Source organism: Saccopteryx bilineata, chromosome 2, assembly GCF_036850765.1.
Source record: "Saccopteryx bilineata isolate mSacBil1 chromosome 2, mSacBil1_pri_phased_curated, whole genome shotgun sequence".
Taxonomy (NCBI): domain Eukaryota; kingdom Metazoa; phylum Chordata; class Mammalia; order Chiroptera; family Emballonuridae; genus Saccopteryx; species Saccopteryx bilineata.
In genome coordinates, this window is record NC_089491.1 from 67,480,400 (window position 1) to 67,506,310 (window position 25,911).

At 36.6% G+C, this 25,911-nt stretch overlaps 1 protein-coding gene and 1 pseudogene across 4 annotated transcripts in view; one reads left to right on the top strand and one right to left on the bottom strand.

Annotated features, from left to right (window-relative positions):
• The window catches only part of KDM4C (lysine demethylase 4C), a 465,635-nt gene that overhangs the window by 282,126 nt on the left and 157,598 nt on the right, over positions 1-25,911 (top strand). For all 4 annotated transcript variants that reach the window (XM_066257226.1, XM_066257228.1, XM_066257229.1 and 1 more), the window contains 3 exons: positions 5,636-5,817; positions 8,565-8,778; positions 10,501-10,577. In XM_066257226.1, coding sequence (XP_066113323.1) covers positions 5,636-5,817; positions 8,565-8,778; positions 10,501-10,577 — 473 coding nt within the window. The remainder of the gene's footprint in view (positions 1-5,635; positions 5,818-8,564; positions 8,779-10,500; positions 10,578-25,911) is intronic.
• LOC136327427 (small nucleolar RNA SNORA66) lies at positions 23,907-24,031 on the bottom strand (annotated as a pseudogene).

The window sequence follows — 25,911 nt, forward strand, 5'->3', positions numbered from 1 at the left end:
TGAGTATAAAGGTCTGTTTACTTAGTATTTACAAATTTTATTTAATATTATCATCATCAATTCTACCAGAAACTGCTTTAAGTATTGAAGCTGTCAAACTCCCAACAGTGGATATAAGTCATCCAAAATTCTGATTTTGACTTCTAAGCTTGAATTTACCATTGTCAACAGATATTCTCAATAGCTTATTATTAAAATAATGATTTTTCTTTGTTCACTTGTATAAAAATTCTTGCCTGACACCCAAGGCTGAATAACCATTGTTTGTTTATTAATTATTCTTTCAAGTAAAAATTGTGTTACATGAAAAAGGCAGTTCAGTCAACTCGTGATTCAACTAATTGCACATGTGCTTTTTCTAGGACAACTATCGAACTTCACTGTGCAGCAGAAGTACTTTATCCATACATCCTATTTTATTGCAAATTTAATAAAATTGATATATATTTTTTTGCTTCATAAAGCATTGTTAGGCAATACTGTCCCCCCTCCCCTATTTATCACACACTGTGAAGTAATTAACAATATAATAACTGCTTTGGTGCCACTGCCTTGATTGAAGTTAAGGCATAGTTTTACCCTCCATTGCTTTTATATCACCATTGCAAATGTTGACAGGGTGACGTAGGTATAAAACATCTTTGTGTTATCATGAGAGTATTTTTGACCATGACCCTGTGAAATTGTGTATGTGTGTGTGTGTCTCCTGGAGTCCACAGACCTTACTTTGAGAGCCACTATTACGCCATTGGCTCTTCTTTTGTTCTTGTTGAGAATACAGTTGGGAAAGAAGGGAATTCTGTGCTTTCAAAGATTTCCCAAACTTTTGTGCAGTACACCAAGGGATCTTTCTTTTTCTCTCTCTATTCTACAGTCAACTGTGACGTTGAGAATGGGCCTCAGAGCTGTGTGCAATCTTCTGATTGTTGGTATGCTGGTATAAAATAAGATATAGTAATAAAAACATTGGTATTCATTGAATGCCTGTGGTGTCTATGTCTTTGGACATTTAATAATATCTGCCCCTGCCTTTTTTTTATGAAGATGTTATGAGAACTAATCTGATACTTTAAAAATCTATAGAACAGTATGGCCTATTTTCATTGTACAACATATTACAAAGTACATCATGTTGTGAGGTAATTATATACCAATGGGATTATAGTGAAACATTTAGAGGGTTCATGAGTCAATTTTCATTGAAGAAAAGGAGGAGGAGAGGAAATTCCTAGGCATAGTGTTGCCAAATGATCAAAACGCTTAGAATTTACAATGGAAAAACTTTCTCCCTCATCTGTACATTGAAAGATAGACAGTATTTTTTTTTTCAATAAGTGGATGAAGGTACCCTATGAAAGAAACAAGAGTAGAGGAAGGTGTTTAGAGGTTAAAAGTGTGAGGTTTCATTTGGAATAATGTGATGATGAGAATATTTAGATATCCTGAAGAGATTCTCCCCCAGAACAGTCATGGATCCCTAAGGGATTGAGACTTGTAGTTATATGAATATCATAAATTTGAGAAAGACTATAGCCAGGTTATAGTCTGTGCTTAAACAAAGCCATGGTTCAGAGATAAGCAAGAGTTCTTGGAGCTAGAGGAGGGATGAATAATTTAATAAGGAAATTGCAAGAATTCAAAATATATACCTTTAAGAATGTAACAAGTTTTGACTTTTAAAGCTAAATTAAAATCAGAATAGATCATCATAAACTTTTGATTAAATACAGTCTATACTTTTACTTTTTCCCATCATATTTTGCAGCACTGAATTGACAAATAAATAAAATGAAACTATGGTGATCAGATGGATTTTACATAATAATATAAATATTCATATATCACTTTAGAATTTACAAAGGATTTTGGTACTTTAGAGTTTTAAAATAAGCCTTTTACTATTTTATTTTAATATTAAAACAAAAACCTGAAGTAGGAGAGAAAGGAATTCTTATCATATGAGAATCTATCTTACCTAAAGCCACAGCCCTTTAGAATTAGAGGTTTAGAATTTTTATTTTATTTTATTTTCAATTATAGTTGACATTCAATATTATTTTATATTAGTTTCAGGTGCACAGCACAGTGGTCAGACAACCATACAATCTATGAAGTAATCCCTTTGATGTTTCCAGCACCCATCTTGTACTACACATAGCTATAGCCATAGCCACCACAAATACTATTGACATATTCCCCATACTGCACCCCACATCTCCATGACTATTCTGCAACCACTGATCTACAGCTTCTAATCCCTTCACTTACTTCACCCAGCCCTGACTTCCATAACTCTCAGTCTGTTCTCTGCATCTGATTCTGTTTACTTATTTTGTTTTTCAGATTCCATATGTAAGTGAAATTATATGATATTTGTCATTCTCTGACTTATTTCACTTAGCGTAATACCTTCAAGGTCCATCCATGTTGTCACAAATTTTAAGATTTCATTTTTTCTTATGGCTGAGTAATATTCCATTGTATGTATGTACCACAACTTACTTTTTCCCCAATTTTTATTAATTTTAATTTATTGTGTTTACTTAGATTCAAGTGTCCCATTGAATATAACACGAGCACTCCCACCCCCGTGTCCCTATTTATACCCCCTCCCCTTCATTCCCTCTCCCCTTCCTTCTGGGATTTGCTCTTATGTTATCTGTATCTCTGTGTTATAAATATAAAATCACTAACCATTCATCTATTAATGGGTACTTGGGTGTTTCCAGATCTAGGCTATTGTAAATAATGCTGCAATGAAACTAGGGATGTGTATATTCTTTGGAATTAGTGTTTTGAGTTTCTTTGGATATATACCCAGAAGTAGAATTTCTGGATCATAAGACATTTCCATTTTTCAGTTTTTGAGAAACCTTCATACTGTTTTCCTTAGTGGCTGCACCAACCTGCATTCCTGCAGCAGTGCATGAGGGTTCCCTTTTCTCCACATCCTTGCCAAAACTTGTTGTTTGTTGATTTACTGATGATAGCCATTCTGACAGATGTGAGGTAATATCTTATTGTGGTTTTAATTTGCATTTCTCTAATGATTAGTGCCATAAAGCATCGTTTCATATATCTATTGTCCATCTGTATGTCCTCTTTAGAGAAGTGTCTGCATATTTTTTAATTGCATTTCTTTTTGGTGTTGAGTTGTTTTGAGTTATTTATAAATTTTGCAACCCCTTATTGGTATATGTGCTGCCGAAGCGAGCACTTGCAACCCCTTATTGGATGTATCATTGGCAAATAGCTTTCTTCATTCAGTAGGTTGTCTTTTCATTTTGTTAGTGGTTCCCTTTGCTGTGCAAATACTTTTTAGTTTGATGTAGTCTCGTATGTTTATTTTGTTTGCTTCCCTCGCTTGTCGAGATATATCAGAAAAAATATTACTATGAGCAATGTTTTCTTCTAAGAGTTTTATGGTTTTGAGTCTTACATTTAAGTCTTTACTCCATTTTGAGTTTATTCTAATATATGGGATAAGAAGGTGGTCTATTTCTTTCCCTCCCTTCATCCCTCTCTTTCCCCTTCTTCCTTCCTTCCTTCCTTCCTTCCTTCCTTCCTTCCTTCCTTCCTTCCTTCCTTCCTTCCTTCCTTCCTTCCTTCCCTCCCTCCCTCCCTCCCTCCCTCCCTCCCCCCCCATTTCTTCCTTCCATCTATCCAGTTTTCTCAAAGGGTTCGAATTTAAATTTAGGTCTCTGCACTGAAGTTTCCTGTATTTGCTGCAGCACAGTGTTGCTGCAGCACAGTGTTGCTGCCATGCTATTTATAACATATGACATTACCTACTTATGATGCCCAGTGCATACTCTAGCTCAGAGAGCATCCAAACAGAAGACAAGTACTCTTGGGCCAGAGTACATGCTCATCATTTGGAGGACAGCTATAGATCAGGGTTGTCAACCAGGTCAATGTTGAGAGGGTTTTGGACAAGCTGAATTTACATAAGCTATTCTAAGTTATGTCTTGCTATAGCCCTTTCTTATACCATCTGATGTCTGTCCATTTTTTGTTTTTCCTTTTTCTACTACTTCTTTTTCATCATTTCTAGACTTTTAGGAAGTAAATAGTATTTTCTCCATTCCTAAAAATATTTTGACGACTCAATTTATGACCAACTAAAGGGATAAGGGCATTATCTATCTTGTATGTTTTAATCTTTTTTAATAAAGTGAATGATACAATAAATTTATTTTGTGCCAGTAAGTAGCAACAACTACTCAAACTCAAGGACGTTTTTTTGTTTGTTTGTTTGTTTTAGATCCCTTTTTAGTACATATGTGGAGTTAATTAACCTGAGTTAAGAATTTAATGTTATTTCAACTTCCTGGCTAACTTTTCACTCCCACTTTTCATTTTTCAAATCTTAGTCTTTTCAGTAAGTAGTCTAATGTTTGTTGTAGGGAAATGGAGACAGAAGCAGTTGATGTTCAGAGTCATACTACTGTATTGCAAATCCATCTTACTTTTTGTTTTGTTTTCTAACCACTGCCCCTGGTTGACTACTCAGCATTTTCTGTTGTAAGTAATTAATAATAATAGTAGTAATAGTAATAGTGTCTCCACCACTACCACCAACATGGAAGCAGGTATGTTTCTTTTTGCTTCAGTTAGCATTTGGCATCTTCTGAGTTATTGTCAGCCTCATTCCCTATTTTTCTATCTGAGGAAGTCTGTTTTGACTTTTTCTAAAATAGGTAAGTCAATAATTCAAGGGCTGGAGCACACTGGTTCACAGGAATCCTATGCTTGGGAGTTGAGGACATTACTCTATAGTATTTATTCATAACTCTGTGACAGCTACTGGTGCCGAATTTTAGAATGTATCACAGCTCTAGACATTAAGCAGAAGTAGCTGTGGTTACTGCCAACTGCTCTGATATACTGTTTCCTGCTATTGCATGAAGAATTTTTTTCTCTTAACCTGTTATGTCTTTCTGTATTTTCTTCCCTTCTATAAAATTTTCTAAAATGATATTTTTGTGGACTAGATTTTTGCTTCTTTCATGTTAACAGATATACATGCTTAAGAAATTTGACCCCCTGGAGCTATCATATAGAACAAATAAGATTTGACATAGAGATTGTCTTTTATATCCATGTAATGGCAGTATATTGCTTAGCACATGATAGATATTCTGCAGATGTTGTTTGTCATGAATTCTTGAGGCCAAAAGTTAATTAAATGTAGTCCAGTTAATAAATTTTTCTTGAACCATGTACCATGTTAGGTGAGGAAACTAAAAATATTGGTTAAGGCAGCTCCTGGGCTGGCAAATTTCCCTGCTAGCTGGAGATGACCTCACACATACCCACTGTTTTACCATGGGAGGTGTTATGATAGCAGTAAAAACATGGGAATAGTGGGATTGATAGGAGGGAATAGTTCCTGTCAGGGAAGGGGATGGTGTTGAAAGCAAGGTGGTCATCTGGCCATCAGATATGATCTTGTCTTTGAAGATGAGGAGGACAAAAAGAAAACTTTTATTATACTTCTCTCAGGATCTATTTAAAAGGTAAAATAGGTATTCTGTCAATATCACATACACTTTGGACTGTTTGCTTTTTTAAAATTAGAGTTGTCTTTCCCTGTGTCTCATGCTCACTGTGTTTTCACACCCTGTCTGTTAAGAATTGCCTGAGGTTCCATCAATTGAGGAGGAAGTGGAAGAAACTGAATCTTGGGCAAAGCCTCTGGTCCACCTTTGGCAGACGAAGCCCCCAAACTTTGTGGCTGAGCAAGAGTATAATGCAGCCATGGGTAGAATGGAGCCACACTGTGCCATCTGTGCTCTCCTCATGCCATACTACAAGGTAATGAGAGTGGAGGGGGTCATTGTTCACTGATGTGCTTTCTGTGACTGTAAAAGCACAGGTGAATCATTGTAAGGTAAGTATGTATGTGAAAAGGAAGACACTAATATTTATGTAGCCAATGGCTATCAGAGAGCCCCAAACAATTTCTCGAGACACATTTCTTGACAGTGCTTTATCATTTTTGAGTAAATGATTGGTTTATTTGTTGGCCTTGGTTTATTTCAGTCACGGGTCAATTCCAACCTTTCCTTCTACCCCTTTCACCAAGAAACAGAGAACTTAAAGCTTAACAAGAGAAATCCTAGGCCTAGTGTCTGTTTTATGCTTGAAAATATTACTCTCAGTATTAGGATGTCAGTTCTGGGACCACATTTAAAATATCTCTGTTTATCTTTCCATGTGGAACATGCAGAAGACACAGCAGATTCAGTTCACACTGAACTGTCCAGCTCACCCTCATCAGTCAGCTATGCATGTTTTCAGTATCATTCCATGTCTGTTATACTGATACCATTTTAGCGCACTGAGGGCTGCATTCTCCAGCTCTAACATAGACAAAATGATCTTTAGGATTCTAGTAAGGTTGATGGAAATACATGATCTAGTTTAAGATACAATAAAGTGTTTTGATGTGAACATATTCTGGGTTATATTTCAACTAATTGAATCAAAAGTATTTTATTTAAGATCACATCTTACAGTTCCATGTAAAGTAAATGCTTTTCTGTTCAGATGTTTGATAGCATGAAAAGGTATCATATGCCATGTTTTCTGTACTTTGTAAATAGAGGGAGTAGGTTACTACTTATTCATCTTTGAATATGGCCCTGGTGAGTGACATTTTTCTTTTTCTTTTAAGTCATTAAATTTCTGTTGTCTTTGATAAACTTAAGTTTTTATTGATTCTTATTTCTACATCATAATTTGCCTATATATTTCCCCAATAATTAAAAAAATACTACTGAAATTTTAATATTTAGTGATATTTATTAATATCAGATCTCTGGAGATAATAGGGTAGTTATTAATTAGTTTTAAATAAATAAACATTTTCAGATATTTTGATGAGAGGTGACAGTTTTGTTTAGCATATTATATATATACATATATATATATTTTTCTTTACAGAGACAGAGAGTCAGAGAGAGGGATAGACAGGGACAGACAGACAGGAATGGAGAGATGAGAAGCATCCATCATTAGTTTTTCGTTGCGTGTTGCAATACCTTAGTTGTTCATTGATTTCTTTCTCATATGTGCCTTGACCGTGGGCCTTCAGCAGACCAAATAACCCCTTGCTTGAGCCAGCGACCTTGGGTCCAAGCTGGTGAGCTTTTGCTCAAACCACATGAGTCTGCGCTTAAGCTGGCGACCTCGAGGTCTTGAACCTGGGTCTTCTGCATCCCAGTCCAATGCTGTATTCACTGTGCCACCACCTTGGCAGGCCATATTACATTTTTTTTTTTACATTTTTTAATTATTAATTTTAATGCAGTGACATTGATAAATCAGGGTACATATGTTCAGAGAAACATCTCCAGATCATTTTGACATTTGATTATGTTGCATACCCCTCACCAATGTCAAATTGTCTTCCGTCACCTTCTATCTGGTTTTCTTTGTGCCCCTCATGTTATATTTTTTATTTAGTGAGATTAACCAGATCTTTCATTTTAAAAATTATTATTTTTTTAATGACCTTATTTATTATTTTTTAGAGAGGAGAGAGAGAGAGAAAGGAAGTGGGGCGAAGTGAAAAGCATCAGCTCATAGTTGTTGCTTCTCATACTTGGCAAGCCTAGGGTTTTGAACTGGCAACCTCAGCATTCCAGTTTGATGGTTTATCCACTGCACCACCACAGGCCAGGCACCACTAGATCTTTCTGTCTTAATATTCTCAAACTTTGTGGAGAGGCAGATGCCTTCAAAAACTCTCTAAATACTTTTGTTAGGGCCCTGGCTGGTCGGCTCAGTGGTAGAGAGTCAGTCTGGCATGCAGGAGTCCCGGGTTCGACTCCTGGCCAGGGCACACAGGAGAAGCGCCCATCTGCTTCTCCACCCCTCCCCCTCTCCTTCCTCTCTGTCTCTTTCTTCCCCTCCCACAGCCAAGGCTCCATTGGAGCAAAGTTGGCCCGGGTGCTGAGGATGGCTCTGAGGCCTCTGCCTCAGGCACTAGGATGGCTCTGGATGCAACAGAGCGACGCCCCAGAGGGGCAGAGCATCACACCCTGGTGGGCACGCCGGGTGGATCCCGGTCGGGAGCATGCAGGAGTCTTTCTGACTGCCACCCCGTTTCCAGCTCGGGAAAATGCAAAAAAAAAAAAAAATACTTTTGTTAGATTTAAACTTAGGTCTTTAAAATACCCCCTTCAGATGTAACCAGGTTAAGATTCTTCAATAAATGAAACCAAGTCTCTTAACGTAGTGTAAATAAAACGAAAAAAAAAATTAATCAGAAAAACTGATGCTTTCCATGAACTATTTCTGTAAGAACATAGTTTTAATAGCTCATCACTTTCTCATACAAGCAGATGCACAGAATATCCTCTTGTTCTTACAGCCGAGCACCTGGATGGGAGCCTGAGCAGGAGCATTGGTAAAAAGCTAATAGTGGGGTCAAGGAGAAAAAGAACAGAAACTGATCATCAGTGGACAGAACTGCTGTTAGTAGATTTGAGTGACTAGAGCAAATGATGAGTTCTTTTCCGTGTTTTTTACTCACATGGGAATATTATGTTTTTCAGCCAGATAGCAGCAATGAAGAGAATGAGTCTAGATGGGACACAAAATTAGATGAAGTGGTTGCTTCAGGAGGAAAAACTAAGCCCCTCATACCAGAGATGTGTTTTATTTATAGCGAAGAAAACATAGACTATTCTCCACCCAACGCCTTCCTAGAAGAGGATGGAACAAGCCTTCTGATTTCCTGTGCAAAGTGCTGCATACGGGTTCATGCAAGTAAATGAATCTCTCATTCATCAATCGGCGCTCCAGTGCTTCAGTCTTTATTTCTGACCCTTTGTAACCTGTCAAATCTGTTGCATTGAAGTATTGGTATTCTTAAGTTAGATCATTCTTTCTCACATTTCTTCTAAGGAAAGTATGAGTAAGTGTAATCATTCTTTTTTTTGTCAGATTTATACCGTGTGAGTGGAGATCAGGGCTAGATTATTTTGCTTGTTTGGGTTTTAGATGTGGGTAATCATGAGGTTCCTTTCACATGCTTGAATTTTACTTATTTTAACCTATAGTTTGCAAAACTTAATTTCAATCTGTGATGTTGATTCATGATTATTTTTGTGTGTGGCTTTTTAAAGAGGAATATTCATTTCTCTTTATTGGTGATTTTGGGAGTTAATGATAAATTTAATTGTTGAGTTAAATTTTCATTCTTTGTAAGTATAGGGAGATCTTTGTTGCCTTTCAGAGAACAGTCATTGCATTTATTGTCCCCCTAGCACTGAGATGGTTAGGCTTCTTATCTGTCTCAGTTTGGTAATTTTACATATTTGGGTGATAAAGAGATTTTTAAAACTGGCCTGCCATGTAAATCCTTTAAAAAAGGTAAAAGGGAACTTTATGTATTGCAACTCTACTTGAAAGCATTTTAATATTATAAATCATACCCAATCACATATAATATAGGTTTTATCCTCAATATTTACCTTATTGTAATACTATTCTTACATTAGGTTTGATACAGCCTCACTGTCTGTCATTTATTTATTAATTAGATACTCTTAGCTTCCTCAAAGGAGGATTTGAACATAATCTGCTTGAAATATAATTATAGTAACCTTCTTATGTATTTATATCAATTTGTGGCACACACACATTTACCCTAAATTATTATATGTATATCAGAGGCAAAGCCCCATTTGAGAAAAGATTAGGATTTTAATCTTGACTTCTGAATATACTTGCTGTGTAGTTTAGCCAGAATATTTTATACACATGTGCTTGAACTAAACATTTTATAGTTTTGCTTAACTATGAATAGCCTTTTCTTTGGTAGTTACACTTCTGTTGTTTTCTCTTCCCATACCAAATGCTACAGAAATGTCGTATTAAAATTTACTAATTTAAATCTCTGGAAACCTACTTATTTTAAGAAGTCAGAGTAGCACATTTGTTGGTTCTACATAATTGTTACATATGTTTACATCATCAGCTATCTTCTTGCACAGATACTTTTAGTCAGACATGTACAGAATAGCCAGTCCCTTCACTAGACATGAATTGTGCATCCTCTGTACCTATCACTGAATGAAAGCTAGTTAAACATAATTTTAGAAATGTAATTTTAAATTACATTCATTAAAAAAAAATTATGTCAAAATTTGTTTTATTTTAAAACTTCTTCAAAACTTTGCTTTATGAGTTACAACTTATTTTTAAATCTTTTGGCATGAGTAAAGGAGTAGACAAAGTTTAGAAATGATATTATTGTCTATTTAAGAACTGTCAGTATTTTCTGCAATAACTATTGTGAGCATTATTCTCTAGGACTGATATCCTTTTAGGTATGAGGCATGAGAACCAACGTACTTTTGTTTTGTTTTAAGAAGCAAAAATTGTGTGGTAGATAGTTGTTCTGATTTTATTTATCCAGTGCTAAGATGTGTAATATTATCACAATGCAAAATACCTAATTCATTAATCCATGTTATTATTTTATAGGTTGTTATGGTGTCCCTTCTCATGAGATTTCTGGTGGATGGTTATGTGTCCGATGCAAAAGAAATGCATGGACTGCAGTAAGTAGCTCATGTTAATATCTCTTAGCTCCAGTTCTTATTCCATTGACTGCACACATTCAAATCTAGTGGTAAGATTGTACACATGCTTTTATATGCAATTCACACTGTATGTCTTGTCTTCTCTTTCTAAATCATCCGTGTTGCTCTATATTTATTTTAGAAATGTTAAAAGTTTTTAGGTGTCACTCCTTTTCTGAATAACCTACAGAAACTGCTGCTACTTTGTGAGTAGGCCCAAAATATTGTTCTGTTTTTGATTTTTGAAAATAAGTATTTGAAGTAACAGTCAAGGTGGGGATTTTCTCTGAGGAAACCATGCTGATAAATAACTCTTCAACTCACATGAGGAATTCCCCCACTTATTTAGTTATATATTCATACTTCAACACAATTGAGAGATCTACTCTTGTCCCAGGCATTGCTGTGAACCTTCAACAACAAATGATCCCCCACTTGGGGGACACTGATCCCTCCTCTTTTACATTGTTTTTCCTGGAGATTTTGTTGAAACTTTAGCTCATATCCAAGCATTGAGTACCATTTCATTAATCCAGTATGTCACTCTTATGTACTATTTTAATTTTCCTTAAAAAAGTTCTTTTTCAAGTGGTATTAGAACATTTTTGAAAGTGAGACCCTGTCAGATCTCAACACCATATCCCTCACTCTTGATTTTAGAGCATATGCTGAACTTGATGGTTTTGATTGTAATGGTAGCAATAGCTTTATTCCTCAATGATTGCTAATGACAGTGACTTAAGTTTTCTTGCAACCAAAGTTAAAATTTTGAGGGCATGGATTCAGAAGATGGCAGCGGAGTAGGCGGATGCACAGACGCCCAGCTCTCAACACCAAACTGGAATACAAATCAATTTAGAAAAAATCAGCATGAAAAACCAACACTGAACTGCAAGAACAGCTCTCAAAAACCAAGGAGCAAAGAGGAAGCCACAATAATCCTGGTAAGGAGTGCCTGAATCTCCTCTGTTTACAGGAACGGAAGGAGGGGGGTGAGGCTGAGAGCCCAGAGAGGATTTCACAGAGGAAAAAGAGCAGAAACTACTGCTCACAGCCACTTACCTGGCGACCAGGGAGCAAGGTGGGTTGAAAAGACCAGCTTATCTCCCAAGTGGAAAAGACAGGGAGAGGGACAGACTGTGAGGGGCTAAGGTATGCAAGAAACGAAATAAAAAAGCTGACTCATTCGTGCTGGAGGCAGCCATAGCTGGGGGAGGGACTGAACCTTTCACAAAACAGAGCTGAAGTGCTTCCGGATCAGAGATCTCCGGACATCTATCCAGCTCCAATCAGCACAACAAGACACAGCTGAAAACAAGAAGTGGGGAGGAGGGGCAGTAACTCAGGTCTCCATGGAGATCTGAGATACACCTCCCCCCTACTGAAGCTGAGAAAAAACCCTGCCCCCAGTGAGATTAGTTGGTGGAAGAGACCTTCAGCATCTCAGGTTACACCCACAGCATACCTGGTTACAGTTTCAAGGAAGCCCCCTGCTGAGATCAGTTAACAAGACTATCACCTGTTAAGAAAACAAACAAATCAAGACTTCAAAGCTGCCCAAATCCGAAAGTGGATTACAAATAATAGCTGATACCAACCCACGAAGACCTAAAAATAACACAACTGAAAACTGGAGGCAGACAACACCAAGCCTAGACTCAACCACCTCTACAAATAAAAAAATAAAAAAAAGAAGATGAGAAGACAAAGGAGTGCAATCCAAATGAAACCACAAGAGACACCTTCGAGAGATGAACTGAGTGATATGGAAATAATCAAACTCCCAGATGCGGAGTTCAAAATAATGATTGTAAGGATGCTTAGGGATCTTAGAACAACAATGGAGGGGCAGTTTGAAAACCTAAATAAAGAAATAGCAAGTATAAAAAAGAATCAGTTGGAGACCACAAATACAATATCAGAATTAAAGACCAAAATGGAAGGAATTAAAAACAGGATAGATAGAGCAGAGGATCGAATCAGCGAGTTAGAAGACAACTGGAATGAAGGCATGAAAGCAGAGAAGAAAAGAGAAAAAAGACTCAAAAAGTCAGAGGAAACTCTTAGAGAGCTCTGTGACAACATGAAGAGAAATAACATCCGCATCATAGGGGTTCCTGAAGAAGAAGAAAAAGAACAAGGGATAGAGACTTTGTTCAATCATATCATAGCTGAAAACTTCCCTAAATTAATGCAAGAGAAACTCTCACAAATCCAAGAAGCACAGAGGACTCCATTAAAGAGAAACCCAAAGAAACCTACACCAAGACACATCATAATTAAAATACCAAAGCTAAGCGATAAAGAGAAAATATTAAAAGCTGCAAGAGAAAAAAAAGTTATCACCTACAAAGGAGCCCCCATAAGGATGACATCTGACTTCTCAACAGAAACACTTGAGGCCAGAAGGGAATGGCAAGAAATATTCAAAGTTATGCAGAATAAGAACCTACAACCAAGACTACTTTATCCAGCAAGGCTATCGTTTAAAATTGAAGGAGAAATAAAAAGCTTCCCAGACAAAAAACAACTCAAGGAATTCATTACAACCAAACCAATGCTGCAGGAAATATTAAGGGGCCTGGTGTAAACAGATAAAGTGGGAAAAGAATACAGAAAAAAAAAAAAAAAAAGGAATACACCTTTAAAGAAGAAAATGGCAATAAACAACTACATATCAATAATAACCTTAAATGTAAATGGATTAAATGATCCAATCAAAAGACATAGGGTAGCTGCGTGGATAAGAAAACAGGACCCATACATATGTTGTCTACAAGAGACACACCTTAGAACAAAAGACACACACAGATTGAAGGTAAAAGGATGGAAAAAAACGTTTCATGCAAACGGAAATGAAAAAAAAGCTGGGGTAGCAATACTTATATCAGACAAATTGGACTTTAAAACAAAGGATATAGTAAGAGATAAAGAAGGCCACTACATAATGATAAAGGGAGTAATCCAACAGGAAGATATAACTATTATAAATATCTATGCACCTAATATAGGAGCACCCAAATATATAAAACAGACTTTGATGGATTTAAAGGGCGAGATCAACAGCAATACTATAATAGTAGGGGATTTCAATACCCCACTAACATCACTAGATAGATCCTCAAGAAAGAAAATTAACAAAGAAACAGCAGACTTATTGGAAACACTAGATCAACTCGATTTAATAGATATCTTCAGAACATTTCACCCTAAAGCAGCAGAATATACATTCTTTTCAAGTGCTCATGGTACATTCTCTAGGATAGACCACATGTTAGGGCACAAAAGTGCTCTCAACAAATTTAAGAAGACTGAAATCATATCAAGCACTTTCTCCGATCACAACGGCATGAAACTAGAAATGAATCACAACAGAAAAGCTCAAAAATTCTCAAACACATGGAAACTAAATAGCAGGGTGTTAAATAATGAATGGATTAAGAATGAGATCAAAGAAGAAATAAAGAAATTCCTAGAAACGAATGACAATGAGCATACAACAACTCAAAATTTATGGGACACAGCGAAAGCAGTGCTGAGAGGGAAGTTCATAGCACTACAGGCACACTTTCAGAAGCTAGAAAAAGCTCAAATAAACAACTTAACCCTGCATCTAAAAGAATTAGAAAAAGAACAGCAAGTAAAGCCCAAATGTAGTAGAAGGAAGGAAATAATAAAGATCAGAGCAGAAATAAATGACATAGAGGCTAAAGAAACAATACAGAGGATCAATGAAACTAGGAGCTGGTTCTTCGAAAAGGTAAACAAGATTGATGAACCTTTAAGTAGACTCACCAAGAAAAAGAGAGAGAGGACTCAAATAAATAAAATTAGAAATGAGAGAGGAGAAATAACAACTGACACAACAGAAATACAAAATATTGTAAGAAAATACTATGAAGAACTGTATGCCAAAAAACTAGACAACCTAGATGAAATGGACAAATTCCTTGAAACATACAATCTTCCAAAAATCAATCTGGAAGAATCAGAAAACTTAAACAGACCAATTACACCAAAGGAGATCGAAACAGTTATCAAAAAACTCCCAACAAAGAAAAGTCCGGGGCCCGATGGCTTCACAACGGAATTCTACCAAATATTCAAAGAAGAACTAACTCCTATCCTTCTCAAACTATTTCAAAAAATTCAAGAGGAAGGAAGACTTCCAAACTCCTTTTATGAGGCGAGCATAATTCTGATTCCAAAACCAGGCAAAGGCAACACAAAGAAAGAAAATTATAGGCCAATATCTCTGATGAATATAGATGCTAAAATCCTCAACAAAATATTAGCAAACCGGATCCAACAATATATGGAAAAAATCATACACCATGATCAAGTGGGATTTATTCTGGGGAGGCAAGGCTGGTACAATATTCGTAAATCAATCAATGTGATTCATCACATAAACAAAAAGAAGGAGAAAAACCATATGATAATTTCAATAGATGCAGAAAAAGCATTTGATAAAATCCAGCACCCATTCATGATCAAAACTCTCAGCAAAGTGGGAATACAGGGAACATACCTCAACATGATAAAAGCCATCTATGAGAAACCCACAGCCAACATCATACTCAATGGGCAAAAATTAAAAGCAATACCCTTAAGATCAGGAACAAGGCAGGGGTGCCCCCTTTCACCACTCTTATTTAACATAGTCCTGGAAGTCCTAGCCACAGCAATCAGACAAGAAGAAGAAATAAAAGGCATTCAAGTTGGAAAAGAAGAAGTAAAACTATCATTATTTGCAGATGATATGATATTGTATGTAGAAAACCCTAAAGTCTCAGTCAAAAAACTACTGGACCTGATAAATAAATTCAGCAAAGTGGCAGGATATAAAATCAATACTCAGAAATCAGAAGCATTTTTATACACCAACAATGAACAGTCAGAAAGAGAAATTAAGGAAACAATCCCCTTTACAATTACAACCAAAAAATAAAGTACCTAGGAGTCAACTTAACCAAGGAGACTAAAGACTTGTACTCGGAAAATTACAAAACATTGATAAAAGAAATCAAGGAAGATACAAACAAGTGGAAGCATATACCGTGCTCATGGTTAGGAAGAATAAACATCATTAAAATGTCTATATTACCCAAAGCAATTTATAAATTCAATGCAATACCAATTAAAATACCAATGACATACTTCAAAGATATAGAATACATATTCCAAAAATTTATATGGAACCAAAAAAGGACACGAATAGCCTCAGCAATCTTAAAAAAGAAGAATAAAGTGGGAGGTATCACACTTCCTGATATCAAGTTATACTACAAGGCCATTGTACTCAAAACAGCCTGGTACTGGCATAAGAACAGGCATATAGATCAATGGAACAGAACAGAGAACCCAGAAATAAACCCACAGTTCTATGGACAACTGATATTTGACAAAGGAGGTAAGGAAATACAATGGAGTAAAGACAGCCTCTTTAACAAATGGTGTTGGGAAAATTGGACAGCTACCTGCAAAAAAATGAAACTAGATCACCAGCTTACACCACTCACAAAAATAAACTCAAAATGGATAAAAGACTTGAATGTAGGCCGTGAAACCACAAGCATCTTAGAAGAAAACATAGGCAGTAAGCTCTCCGACATCTCTCGGAGCAATATATTTGCTGATTTATCTCCATGGGGAAGTGAAATAAAAGACAAGATAAACAAATGGGACTATATCAAACTAAAAAGCTTTTGCACAGCTAAAGACAACAAGAACAGAATAAAAAGACAAACTACACAATGGGAGAACATATTTGACAATACGTCTGATAAGGGGTTAATAACCAAAATTTATAAAGAACTTGTAAAACTCAACACCAGGAAGACAAACAACCCAATCCAAAAATGGGCAAAAGAGATGAATAGACACTTCTCCAAAGAGGACATACAGATGGCCAATAGGCATATGAAAAAATGCTCAACATCACTAATCATTAGAGAAATGCAAATTAAAACCACAATGAGATATCACCTTACATCAGTCAGAATGGCGCTTATCAACAAAACAACACAGAATAAGTGCTGGTGAGGATGTGGAGAAAAGGGAACCCTCCTGCACTGCTGGTGGGAATGCAGACTGGTGCAGCCACTGTGGAAAACAGTATGGAGATTCCTCCAAAAACTGAAAATCGAACTGCCTTTTGACCCAGCTATCCCACTTTTAGGAATATACCCCAAGGACACCATAGAACGGCTCGAAAAGGAGAAATGTACCCGCATGTTTGTGGCAACATTGTTCACAATAGCGAAGATCTGGAAACAGCCCAAGTGTCCGTCAGAGGACGAGTGGATTAAAAAACTTTGGTACATATATACTATGGAATACTATTCAGCCATAAGAAATGATGACATCGGAACATTTACAATAACATGGATGGACCTTGATAACATTATACGGAGTGAAATAAGTAAATCAGAAAAAAAACTGAGATGAATCCATACATAGAAGGGACATAAAAATGAGACTCAGAGACATGAACAAGAATGTGATGGCAACAGGGGCGGGGGGTTGGGGGAGGGGGGATGGGGTGAAGAAGGAGAGAGGGGTTAGGGGAGGGGAGGGGCACAAAAAAAACCAGATAGAAGGTGACAGAAGACAATTTAACTTTGCGGGAGGGGTATACAGCACAATCAAATGTCAAAATAATCTAGAGATATTTTCTCCCAACATATGTACCCTGATTTATCAATGTCACTGCATTAAATTTAATAATAAAAAAAAAATTTTGAGGACAATATAAGGAAAATGCTTTGCATGAAGAAATTTATGTCATGATTATATATGTTTAGCTTTTGGTGTTGAAATAGACTTGTGGTGACTGTAAATTTAAGGTCCATGGGAATGTCTTTCTGAATTTTAAAATTTTTTTTGCTGGCATTCACTTTGGCTAGTGAAGGGGACATGGGCAAAAATGTGGACACTCTCGTTTTAGTAATCTGATATACAGTGTGTCCGTAAAGTCATGGTACACTTTTGACAGGTCACAGGAAAGCAACAAAAGACAATAGAAATGTGAAATCTGCACCAAATAAAAGGAAAACTCTCCCAGTTTCATACCTATTCAGTGCAGTTCGATGTGGGCTCACACACAGATTTTTTAGGACTCCTTAGTTAGCTATCCCGTATAGCCTCTACAGACTCGTCACTGACTGATGGCCTACCAGAACGGGGTTTCTCCACCAAACTGCCGGTTTCCTTCAACTGCTTATCCCACCGAGTAATGTTATTCCTATGTGGTGGCGCTTCGTTATAAACACGCTGATATTCACGTTGCACTTTGGTCACAGATTCAAATTTACCGAGCCACAGAACACACTGAACTTTCCTCTGTACCATCCACATCTCGACTGGCATGGCCTGGGCTGCTCCGCTGTATACATGGTGTTACGTCATCATCTGCACATGTGCACATGCTGCCACATCATCCTACAGAAACTGAGAGGGTTTTCCTTTTATTTGGTGCAGATTTCACATTTCTGTTGTCTTTTGTTGCTTTCCTGTGACCGGTCGAAAGTGCACCATAACTTTACGGACATACTGTATTTGATGTTAGAGCTTACATCTACAACTTAATAAGTCTTTTCATTAGTGGTTCCAGAAAACATTTTGGCATTTCCTTTGGTGTGGTCATTGTTAACAAAAACTATGTAAATGTAGAGCATCTGTAAATCAGCCAGGAAGTTCTGCTATAATAGCTCTATTAAACTCCTGTTTACCATGCAGGTCCTATTCCCACTGTAGGAGCCAAAGTAAAGCTTTGTAGAATCAGTTTGACCAGGGATATCTTCTCATTTACTCTCAGATATAGGTTTAAAGATATGCTATTCCAGTTCACCAAGACGTGAAGAGTTCTCTGTTCCACCCACGTTACTGCTTGGCTCCTGTGCTCATATACCGAGTAGTCCTGTTATTTATCAAGGTACACTGTTCTTTGCATGGCAGAGCCAGGGCACACCTAGGCCACTCATCCTGGTTCTCAGGCTGCTTCTGATTAATTATGCTGTTTTCCTTAAGCATGTCTTATGAAAGAAATGCTTAGATTAATCACTTTGTAATTGATTTTAAAACATCTTTCTATTAATCTTAACCCCTGTACCCTCAAAATATATAATAAACCTTTTGTATTTTAATATTGATACCATATCAGTATTTCAGACTGCAATAGAAATGAAACTGTTCAATAGAAGAGAACTTTATGATGATACTTTAGACCCACATAATTTCTTATTTCTTTCTTTTATTTTTGTGACAGAGACAGTCAGAGAGAGGGACAGATAGGGACAGACAGGAAGGGAGAGAGATGAGAACCACCAATTTTTTGCTGTGGCACCTTAGTTTATTGATTGCTTTCTCATATGTGCCTTGACTGGGGGGCTACAGCAGACTGAGTGACCCCTTGTTCAAGCCAGTGACCTTGTGCTCAAGCTGGTGAGCTTTGCTCAAACCAGATGAGTCCACACTCAAGCTGGCCGACCTCAGGGTCTTGAACCTGGGTCCTCCATGTCCCAGTTCGACACTCTATCCACTGTGCCACTGTCTGGTCAGGCCATAATTTCTATTTCTAAGTGGAAAATATGCAGATTCATAGTGAACCAATTGTTTTTCCAATTTATCCATTTTGATTGAACTTTGTCTATGAAGCTTTATTTAGAATTTTTTCTCCTGAGAAATAGTTGAATTGCAGTTTAAGCACTACAGAGAAAAAACTGATAATATTGATATTTGGCTTTGATATTCTTATATAGTATGGTAGTGAGTATTGTAATATTAATTTTTACAACAACTTAAGTTTGATTCTTTGGATTTTGTAGCTAGATTGATTGCATTTAAAGTATCCTAGACCTGAATTCTTAAGAGTAAATCTCACATTATAAGTTTGAGGTTCCAGAGGAGCGCTGGACCTCCTTTTCAATGGAGGTGCTAAAGGAGCTAATAGAAATCTAACAGTGTTGGGAAGTCAAGATGGTATTTCTTTGCTGGTGTGTACATCGCTAACTGTAATTCCGAATTAAACATACTTTATGAAGGTAAGACACATTATAAATGCAGAATACTCTAATAGCATATTTTGCTTGGGATATACATTTATACAAGAGACGTGACTATTCTAGTCAGTTGTTTTCATTTTCTTTTGTGATGAGTGCTTTGAAAATCTTGGGGGTAAGAAGAGGTTACCCTGTGATATTTATTCTCATAAGGTATATGTGAGAATTGCATGTGGTGTTTTTGTTGTTGTTTTGTTTTTAAGCGTGCGCATGAGAGAGGCAGGAAGGGAGAGAGATAGGAAGCAATGACTTATAGTTGTGTCACTTTAGTTGTTCATTGATTTCTTCTCATAAGTGCCTTGACCAGGGCTGTGGGGTGTGGGCTAGGGCTCAGGGCAAGCCAGCGACCTTGGGCTTCAAGCCAGCGACCGTGGGATCATGTTGATGATCCCACGTTCAAGCCGGCCAACTTGCACTCAAGCTGGTGAGCTGCTCTCAAGCCAGATGAGCCCATGCTCAAACTGGTGACCTCAGGATTTCAAACCTGGGGCCTCAGCATCCCAGGCCAATGCTCTATCCACCACACTACCACTGGTCAATCATGGGGTGGTTCTTTTTTTAAAGATTCTTATTTAGAAGAGTACCCAGGGGTAAAGAAAATGCTGTATGTTCAATGGACTATTATATTCAGTCATAAAAAGAATGAAAGCCTTGCATTTGTGACAACATGGATGAACCTTGAGGGTGTTGTAGTAAGGATATAAGTCAGACAAAGACAGATACTTGTGCTCTCACTTGTATGTGGAATTAAAACAAAAAATAGGAACTCATAGAAACAGAGGATAGATAAGTGATTTTCAGAGCTGGGCAGAGTGGGAAAAATGGATAAATGTAGTCAAAAGGTACAAACTGCCTTACAAGATGAGTAAGTTCTGGAGATCTAATATACAACATGGTGACTATAATTAACAATCCTGTATTATATATTTAAATGTTGCTAAGAGAATAAGTCTTTAAGGTTTTCACCACACAGATAATTGTGAGGTGATGGATGTAGTAACTAGCCTTATTTTGGTAATCATTTCTCAATATACACATATATTAAATCATTACATTGTGTACTTTAAACTTAGACAATATAGTATGTCAGTTATATTTCAATAGAGCTGGAAAAAATGAGAGGCTATAATAGTAACTGTATCATAGAGTTAGGCATCAACAATTTAAATTTTGAATCAAGGGCTTATTAGGAATTATTGTATCCAATCCCAGACAGTTAGTAAATTCATGTATTAGATTTGTCAAAATCATCCTGGGCAGGGTAGCTGAGGATGCACATACAAAGCTAGAATCATTGCCTACACACCAGCTGTCTTTTTATTTACTGATTTTAAAGAGTGAGCATCACTCTGGACCCTGTTCTCCTGCTAGTTTTTAAATAACTAGAGGCAAGAATTTTGTCTTGTTTATCTCTATAACTGCTGACACCTGGTATAGTGTTGGATCATTTCTGAACTGGTAGAGAATAAGCTAGGAAGGCTGTTAGGGTGGTGATATAGGCAGGGTCTTTATCTGGGACCTTCAGTGCTTTCACAGTTTCAAAGTTTTGATTTAGTGCTCACTGTTTCACTTTGCTAACATTTCTTTATCTATTTATGTCAATTTAAAAAAGAAATGTGAAGCTGTATTGCAGGTTCATGTGTTAGGGGAAGAGAATAGTTACAAATTTTGTGTTAAACTCTATCTTGGATTCTGGGATCTTGACCGTATGCCTAAATTGAAGTGAAATAAAATGAAATAATACAAGAATCCCCTTCCCCCAAATACCTATCATGAGGTTTAGGTTGTTTATTCATCATCCTTGGGGAAGTTCTTATTCCTTCATTATAGTATCACATGAACACATTCCAAATATTATCAAGTTCTGTTTTTAGATGTAGAATGTCAGTGTGCTGATTCTATCTTGTGTTTCTTTTTAATTCTTAATGTGGATCAAATCACTTTTGCCCTAAATAACTATTGTTTGTGTCTAATCTGTTTATTGATATCCATGGTATAATGAGTATAAGTTACTACTAATTAAAAATATAATGGTAATATTTTCACTGTAAAAATACAAAATTTATATTGATTTCTTTCAGGTTTTTCCCCACCATTTTCTTTTTTATTCCTACATTGAAAAACTTTTGTTTGAGTCTGAGTATTTCTGTGAAATACCTGAATACTGTTTTAGGGCTGCAGTTTTAATTATTAAGAAAGAAATTAGTTAAATATCTGAAAGAAGCTGGTAACTTGAGTACTACTAATAATTAATAACCCGTGGGCTTACTACTATGTAGATTATTAACAGGTAGTATGCTATTAAAAAATAGGAGAATTTTCTATATCTTCTGAAGAATTTATAATATAGAATTCTAAAGAGTACATAAATATCAATATAAACAAGTTTAAGAGGTTACAAAGGAATGTTGAGCCTGGCCTGTAGTGGCGCAGTGGTTAGAGCATCACCTTGGAATGCTGAAGTCGCTGGTTTGAAAGCACAGTCAAGGCACATACAACAGACAAGCAATGAACAACTAAAGTGAAGCAACTATGAGTTGATATTTCTCGCTCTCCTCTTCCTTTCTCTGTAAAATTAATAAATAAAATCTTTAAAAAAAGGAATATTGATAAGATTTTGTTTTTTTAATTTAGGAATAATATAGGTCTTTTTTTTTTTTTTTGTATTTTTCTGAAGTGAGAAGCTGGGAGGCAGGGAGACAGACTCCCACATGCACCCAACCACGATCCATCTGGCATGCCCACCAGGTGGTGATGCTCTGCCCATCTGGGCTATTGCTCCATTGCAACTGGTGCCATTCTAGCACCTGAGGAAGAGTCCATGGAGCCATCCTCAGTGCCCGGGCCAACTGTGCTCCAGTAGAGCCTTGGCTATGGGAGGGAAAGAGAGGGACAGAGATAAAGTAGAGGAGGAAGGGTGGAGAAGCAGATGGACCCTTCTCCTGTGTGCCCTGACTGGGAATCAAACCCAGGACTTCCACACACAGGGCCGATACTCTACCGCTGAGCTAGCCGGCCAGGGCAATATAGGTCTTTTGTGGTAGTTTCTTTTCAGGTAATTTGGTTCTTTCTCTAGGGACCTTTTGGTGTGGGCTAGGGGCCTGTGATGTTTTGTTTTTGTGTCAGAAATGGAAGTGAAAAATCAATGTACAGATTGGTTACTTAGAAAGTCACATTTGTGTTACTTTATTTAGTTAGAAATGATATTTAGTTAGGATGACGAATACACCACCTGAATCTCATGATAGGTATTCTGGAGGTGGGGATCTTGTACTGTTTCATTCCATTTCACTTGGCTTTGGGCATACAGTCATGGTTTATGACTCTGACAGATGTGAGTCGCCAGTCTATACATGACCGCATTACCTGTGCTGGAGTTTTTCATTGTCAGTGTGAAAAATTCCAAAGAAAGTTATCATTGTGTTGTGTCTTACTAGGGAGCTCTTTTATTACCTTAAATAATTAATGGGGAGTGGGCAAGGCAGATAGAGTAGCTCACATGCCTATAATCTAAACAAAATCTAAATTAAAGGAAGATTTAAAAGCAATGTACTAAGAAGGTTTGACTAGAGATATATATCTAAGGTTACCTCTGGTCCTAAAATTTATTGATTTTTGTGTTGCTTTGTATTTTTATTTTTCTTTAATTAGTTTTCCTTAAGAATTGGGGACCTTCATGATAACTAAATTTATTCCTGTGCTTCTTAAGTTAGAGATGATGAATAACAGAAAAGTATAGGAATAAATGATACCGGTAATTATTGGTAAGATCAATTCCAAAGGAAACTAAAGGAAACACTCATTGGTTTTTTAATAAAAGCCAGTAACCTCAGGGCCTTACTACATAAAACTTTAGCTACCTGCTATTTGGAAATGCATATCAATAGGCATTATTCTCTAAGTTTCTTTCTATTTCAATATATCCCATTTACTTACTTCAGGAGAATTTGTTTGACTATTTTCATTTAAAAGTAATTACAGTATAAAAAACCCAACTATATATTAAATTCTTGAATGAATATTGCCATGCCATGGAAAAGTAAGTTTTGTAATAAAAAATTTTCAAAAGTCACTTTATAAGCTAGAATTTTCTTTCTGTATACTGAAATGCATAAACTAGGTAACTGCACACATTTCATCTATTGAAGAACTTTTATTGTACTTTGTAGAATAATAAAATTATATTGTATATGTATAACAAACATAAAATTCTAGCTTCTTTCCCAAAATGTTTTTTTTTTTTTTACACTGTCCTAGGATAGAATGGACCACCTCAGTAGCTTCTGAGGCTAATACATTGCTATCACCACAATTACTTTAGCAAACCTGGTTCCCCTCACTTCTGCAACATCATGCAGATCGAGTTTGCACTTCCCTAAAATGGTTTTAAGAAATCTAAGCCCAGGTATGAAGTCTGTTTTTACCTTGGCCAAACATTTATTCCCTATGCCCTTTATTTTGCTTATTTGTTTGTTTTTAAAACTAGAATAACAATTAAATATAAGCATACTATACTGTGATGATAACTTGGAATTAGCATTTTCTTCACTCTTAGAATGCAGTATGCAATTGTGATGATAAAAACAAACATTTTGGTGACTTTTTTTATTGCTTGGTTGTAAATTGGTAGTATCTATAGATTTGGGGAATGGTTGCTATTCATGCTCTCCAAGGCTACACATTGCTATTATATTGGGCCTTTGAAAGAAAGTGAAGTCTTTTCTTTGAATAACTCATAGTCACAAACTTCTAAGGTACTTGAGGTAGTGGCTTTTATAAAACCCACCCCCATGATTGTGCTAAAGCTTGTGGGCTATGCCATTTGTTGGAACATATTTGTCTGAACTTCTGATATTTGGAGTGTATCTTAATCTTAACACTCAATTTCTTCTCTTTATATATTATAGTTTACATTCAGTATTATTTTGTAATAGTTTCTGGTGTACAGTATAGTGGTCAAACAATTATATACTTCATTAACACTCAGTTCTTAAGTCTCAGGTAAACATGGTCAACTTCCTGTGAAGCTGATAACTCATGTCATCTTGGGGAACAGTGAAGCCCTAACAACCTCGTATTTTAAGTAGAGTCTCTGACTTCCACATTGCATTGAGGCTGGGCAGACGTGCATCTGATGCAAAGAAACCCTAACCACACTCTGTTGAGGATTATGTTATCTCTACTCCCTAACACAACCTCCTCTCCAACTCCCTAAATAAAAATTGTGTTAGAATTTTTCCAGTTTCCATAAAATTTAATACTGACAAGGACATAAATAATTTTTTATCTCCGAAATCTCATTTAATAGATAATGAACCAGGTGTTTGAGAGAAGAGTAAAGTTTTTGGTGAGGATCACCCCACTAAATGGTATGAGGCCCCAAATTCCTGGCAGTACTCAGGCCTACAGATTCCCAGGCCAGGCATTTTTGTTGTTGTTGTTGTTGTTATTTATTTATTTATTTATTATTTTTTTAAATAAATTTTTATTAATGGTAATGGGATGACATTAATAAATCAGGGTACATATATTCAAAGAAAACATGTCTAGGTTATTTTGTCATCAAATTATGTTGCAAACCCCTCGCCCAAAGTCAGATTGTCCTCCGTCACCCTCTATCTAGTTCTCTGTGCCCCTCCCCCTCCCCCTAACTCTCTCCCTCCCTCCCTCCCATGTCCTCCCTCCCCCCCCCCACCCTTGGTAACCACCACACTCTTGTCCATGTCTCTTAGTCTCATTTTTATGTTCCACCAATGTATGGAATCATGTAGTTCTTGTTTTTTTCTGATTTACTTATTTCACTCCTTATAATGTTATCAAGATCCCACCATTTTGCTGTAAATGATCTGATGTCATCATTTCTTATGGCTGAGTAGTATTCCATAGTGTATATGTGCCACATCTTCTTTATCCAGTCTTCTATTGAAGGGCTTTTTGGTTGTTTCCATGTCTTGGCCACTGTGAACAGTGCTGCAATGAACATGGGGCTACATGTGTCTTCACGTATCAATGTTTCTGAGGTTTTGGGGTATATACCCAGTAGAGGGATTGCTGGGTCATAAGGTAGTTCTATTTGCAGTTTTTTGAGGAACCACCATACTTTCCTCCATAATGGTTGTACTACTTTACAGTCCCACCAACAGTGAATGAGGGTTCCTTTTTCTCCACAGCCTCTCCAACATTTGCTATTACCCGTCTTGTTGATAATAGCTAATCTAACAGGAGTGAGGTGGTATCTCATTGTAGTTTTG